At 45.8% G+C, this 5512-nt stretch overlaps 1 protein-coding gene across 1 annotated transcript in view; it reads right to left on the bottom strand.

The window, feature by feature from the left end:
* Positions 1-355: 355 nt before the first annotated feature.
* gpat4 (glycerol-3-phosphate acyltransferase 4) overlaps positions 356-5512 on the bottom strand; it is a 28496-nt gene continuing 23339 nt past the window's right edge. Inside the window, exons 7-13 of the mRNA XM_042060368.1 lie at positions 5409-5502; positions 4837-4952; positions 4365-4420; positions 3439-3524; positions 2816-2944; positions 1856-1935; positions 356-1688 (exon numbers count right to left, since the gene is read on the bottom strand). Coding sequence (XP_041916302.1) covers positions 1034-1688; positions 1856-1935; positions 2816-2944; positions 3439-3524; positions 4365-4420; positions 4837-4952; positions 5409-5502 — 1216 coding nt within the window. The 3' untranslated portion in view covers positions 356-1033. The remainder of the gene's footprint in view (positions 1689-1855; positions 1936-2815; positions 2945-3438; positions 3525-4364; positions 4421-4836; positions 4953-5408; positions 5503-5512) is intronic.

Raw genomic sequence — 5512 nt, 5'->3', positions numbered from 1 at the left:
CAACATGTTTGCCATTTTAATTATGCATGATTGCCTCATAATGTATTTCATAATGCTGAAAGATGGCTATAGACATGTTATATTATGTGTTAAAAGCAGCATAGCATTATAAATGTATAAAAAAGGGCATATTTTGGTGGCCATATTTGAAATCAAGATAGGGGCCACTAGGGGACGCTATGTGTTGGGGTCCATTTTAATTTTTGATCACTAGGGGTAGTACTATACCTGTACCAAGTTTGGTACGATTCAGGTAAAAATCTGGCCTTAGCCGCTGTACTATCAATGCTTTTTCAATAAAAAGAGGTTTAAAAAAAACAACTGCAGCAAATGTCTAAGACACACAAATACAGAATTAAAAAGAGCACACAAGGTGTTTTTTATTTAAAAACAAAACAAAAACAAACCCCTGCACATTACAGCAGATACTGTGTATCAAAGGTCAACTCTGAGCTCGACTGGCCAAGTAATCTTTGTCATCTCTTTCTGCCCTCCTTCATTCATTCTTTCATATCTCCCTTTCTTTCTTTCCCTCTCTGTGTACTGAGCACACCCCTTTTTCCCAATCTCACCCTTCTGCTCCTGAACATGCAGAACTGAAAACCTCAACAACTGTAAACAAATGTAGCCAAATAAAATCAAACATCAAAAAATAAAATGAATTCTTTAGTTGAAATGTTACAGAACAACTTCAATAAAATCAACTAATGCCTGTGCTTGTCGTGCAAAGTGTGCAAAATAATAATAATAATAATAATAATAATAATAATAATAATAAACCCTAAACAAACAATCAAAAAAACTCCTTCTAATGCAATCAGGAGACCCGTGGGAACTAAAGACAGCAGAGAGACAGAGCTCCAGCAGGCTCCAGTCTCTTGGTGGGGGCACATCCCACAGCGGTGCCCAGTCCAGGGGCTTCGTTCTAGGCCAGGCTCACTGTGGGTCCCCCTGTACTCCTGGGGGTGCAGGCCCCAGTCCGGTGGCATTAAAGTCATTGGCACAGTGGCAGCCTCAGTGCCCGCTGGCTGTCTCAGGAGCACCCAGGATCCTTCAGGATGCCAGTCCGTTTACGCAAGTGCCCACCGTCCTGCACGCTGCCAGTCAGATCGCAGGACTGGCCACTACCATCATCATCGTCAACACTGCCAGTCTGATCACAGAGGTGCCTATGGTTCTGCATAGTGCCAGAGTGGTCATAAGAATGCCTATCCATTTCAACAGTGCCAGTCTGGTCACCATGGTGCCCATCCACCTCAACAGTGCCAGTCTGGTTACCATGGTGTTCATCTACCTCAACATTGCCAGTCTGGTCACCATGGTGTCCATCCACCTCAACAGTGTCAGTCTGGTCACCATGGTGTCCATCCACCTCAACAGCGGCACCCTGGTCACCATCTTGTCCATCAGCCTCAACAATGCCAACGTGGTCACAATAGTGCCCATTTTCTTCCATGGTGCCAGTTGAATGTCCATGGTGCTCTGCCGAGCTGTCATGCTCATATAGGCATTGATGATCCTCTTCAGGTTCGCTGTGATCACATTGACACTGCTGCTCCTCCATAGCGCCGCCCTGGTGGCAGGCACAGCCACGTTCTTCCTGGACGCCGACCAGCACTTTGCTGTAGAGCTTCTGCTGCTCTTCCCGGTAAGCTTCCTTCACCTTCTGCCTCTTCAGACCGCCATCCCTGCAATACACACACACACACACACAGAGTGGAGGTTCACTCTCAGAACATGTGAATATACAACATCTCTGATTTTAGCCTTATGGAAGACTGAGTGTGATTCAGTGTTTTTTCCTCTGATGCATTAGTGTGTTTCATGTGAAAAGGCCTTTTGATGGTGCACTTACCAGAGCAGGTCCACCAGTCCACCCTTCCTGGCAATGGCCGCTTTGACCCGGTTGGCAAACTGAGCTGCATCCTCCCCTTCCTGTTGAGAGGAGATTTCGGGGTGGTAAACTACACTAACAGCACAGAGGAACAGCACACAGTGCTAACCTAGCAGCACAGAGGAACAGCACACAGTGCTAAACTAGCAGCACAGAGGAACAGCACACAGTGCTAACCTAGCAGCACAGAGGAACAGCACACAGTGCTAAACTAGCAGAACAGAGGAACAGCACAGAGGAACAGCACACAGTGGTAAACTAGCAGCACAGAGGAACAGCACAGAGGAACAGCACACAGCGCTAACCTAGCAGCACAGAGGAACAGCACACAGTGCTAAACTAGCAGCACAGAGGAACAGCACACAGTGCTAACCTAGCAGCACAGAGGAACAGCACACAGTAGCACAGAGAAACAGCACACAGTGCTAAACTAGCAGCACAGAGGAACAGCACACAGCGCTAAACTAACTTAGCAGCACAGAGGAAGAGCACACAGTGCTAAATTAGCAGCATACAAAGGAACAGCACACAGTGCTAAACTAGCAGCACAGAGGAACAGCACACAGGAACAGGAATGACAACAGAGGGAGCACTGACAGTTTCTAACTGCACAGTGAGGACAGGATAGGACAGCACAACAGACGGTAACAGCTGTGTTTATATAGGGTAAACACTTATGCTTGTTTGTGCATGTGTGTATACTGCATGTGTGTCTATGTTTATATATATATATATATATATATATATATATATATATATATATATATATATATATATATATATATATATATATATATATATATGAGAGAGAGGGGGGAAGGAGAAAAAGAGAGAGAGAGAGAGACAAAGAGAGAGACAGACAGATAGAGAGACAGAGCTAGAGAGTGAGAGTGTGTGTATGTGTGAGTGTGTGTGTGTTACCTCTCTCCTCATGGGGGGCAGGTACCACACGCTGCAGACTATAGCCCAGCTGCTCATCATGTGCAGGAGGTAGTTTACCATCCCAAATTTACTGCTGTTCCAGAAGGCATCCCCGAAACGAGGGTCATACTACAGGACAGCAGGAAGGTAGTGAGGGGTAATTGAGAGAGAGAGAGAGAGAGAGAAAAAGAGATGGAAACAGAGAGAAAGAGGCAGAAGGGTTGAAGTGGGGGAGCGAGACAGAATAAGGGTGAAAAAGTAAGAGGAAGTGAATAAAAGATTTGGGGAGACAGAGACGATGTATAATAGAGAGGCTAAGCTATTCATGGACCAATTAATGTTTGATTGTTCTGATAGCCATTATACTGTATATATAAGGTTACATTTAAAGTTCACTGATATTTAGCAGACGTTTTTGTCCAAACGACGGGCAAAATCAAGGCGCGGAACATCACGACGGTGGGAAATGAACCCAGAGTTCACCAATTGTCAGTCTGTGATGTCACTGTTGCTCCACAACACCACATATACACACACACACATATTTCTGTAACACCAGTGAACCCAGGGATGAGTGATTTCAGTGATACCCCTCTTGAATGGTGGCCTCTCGACGCCCTCACCTTGATGGCCACTGGGTAGACGACACAGTTGATCTCAAAGCTGCCCTTCTTGAACATCATGACGGAGGTGTTGTTGATGCAGGTGCCTGCCGAGACGAGAGGTGAAGGAGATCAACGTCACACTACGAGAACACACTGCCCTGCCCGTCACACTACGAGAACACACTGCCCTGTGTCTGCCCTTCCAACCCATCACACCACAGCTGGACCCGAGATGCCACTGATGAACCGCCTTGATTCTGGCATGAACTGCCAGGCAAAGTGAGGTTAGTTCGAGAGAAACCGCTGATCTCTAAAAGAGTGCTTTAGTGCATCAAGTCAAGTCAAATTGTATTTCTATAGCACATTTACAGACGGCTGAGCCGCACCAAAGTGCTTCACAATAAAGTGCTAAGTGCAATAAACAAAAGAATGACCTTAGGCAGAAGGGGGAAAAAATGAAAAGGGCAACAAGACAATGACTGAAGGAGTTAAAATAATGTAAAAAGAGAGAATATACCAAAAGGTAGCCAGGGGACACTATGCACTGGCACTTAAAAAGGAGACACTAATCAAAGGCAAGTGAAAAGAGGTGGGTCTTTAAAAGGGAATTAAAAATATTTAGAGACTGGGCTGCACGGATGTGGAGGGGGAGGCAGTTCCAGAGTCTTGGGCTGCTACTGCATGTACTGCTTATGAAGTGACGTTAGTTTGAGATCAGTGGTTTCTCCCAAGGTTACCTGGGTAAGCCAGTAACCTCACTTCGTAGTATACCTCTCAGGTCTCAGGCATTGTCATACAAGATCCCGGTCTCAGATATTGTAATGGCCTGAATCTACCAGATGGGGGCAGATTCTGGTCATGTGTTCTGGCGGCTGTGTTCAGCTGTGGCCTTGGCTAAGGAGCTCTGGGGGGAGTTGCGGGCCTGCCTGCCCGGGACTACTCACCCTCTGGGAAGATGAGGATGGGCAGCTTGGTCTTGTCTGCTACGTGGTCACTCAGCCTGAGAGGGAACAGAGGAGAGACAGGCCGAGAGAAGAAGTGCATGCTGGGTCAGTGATCTGTGTTTGGAGACAAAACACATTTCTTACCGCTGCAGGATGTAGCTCTTCCTCAGCACATGACACATGAGACATATTTTCCCCATTAACAACATCTTACGGCTCTGGGATTTTTCCGTAAACTGTGGTTTTCCCACTCGTGCATGAGTGCCATCTTCTCCTCACTGCCAGAATATAAGGTGACGTGCTCGCACATCGGTCAATTAGCACTAAATCATTCACTAATCTAATATTACTCAATCAGGAAATGTGATTGCCTGTTCTATGAGGTGGCCAAAGAGGACATTTTTATTTGACAAATGGTCTTTTGGCTCCAACAAAACAGGTTGTGAAATTTCCATGCATGTTGTAGTGTTACCTTTTGGCCACCAGGTGGCGGTCTTTAACTTCGGAGCGCTCAAACCAAACATGAGGACAAGCCTTGACCATGGCTCTCTGGATGATCCCGATCAGGCCACCGTGCACCTGGCCAACCTGCAGAAAAGGTTAGAGAACACTTACACTCAAGAACAATACAGTCAGGAGTAGCCATAATCAATAGTCAGGAGTAGCCATAATTAACACAGTCAGGAGTAGCCATAATCAACACAGTCAGGAGTAGCCATAATCAATACAGTCAGGAGTAGCTATAATCAACACAGTCAGGAGTCAGGAGTAGCTATAATCAACACAGTCAGGAGTCAGGAGTAGCCATAATCAACACAGTCAGGAGTAGCCATAATCAGTGCTCGCTATCAATCTATCAATCGTCTATCAATCCTTCATTGGTTTGGTGGTAGCCAGTATAAATCAATGCAGTCAGATTTTACAAAAATCTGTACAGCTGTGAACAAAGTCAATATTCAGGATCATATTGCAAAAAATTACAGATTATGGACAAATTGTAATAATCAATTGTAGCCCCCCCCCCCCCCCCACACACATACGTACCATTGCGTAGCAGCCGTCGCTTGCCAAAATGATAACATCGATGGGAGAAGTGTGGTTGGCCACACAGATGCCTCCATTCCTCGGCTTGTTCTCACTGCCAGGGG

The sequence above is a fragment of the Alosa sapidissima genome, chromosome 13, assembly GCF_018492685.1.
Source record: "Alosa sapidissima isolate fAloSap1 chromosome 13, fAloSap1.pri, whole genome shotgun sequence".
NCBI classification, from domain to species: domain Eukaryota; kingdom Metazoa; phylum Chordata; class Actinopteri; order Clupeiformes; family Clupeidae; genus Alosa; species Alosa sapidissima.
The sequence above is the reverse complement of the archived record's forward strand: the minus strand, read 5'-3'. Positions and strand labels throughout refer to the sequence as shown.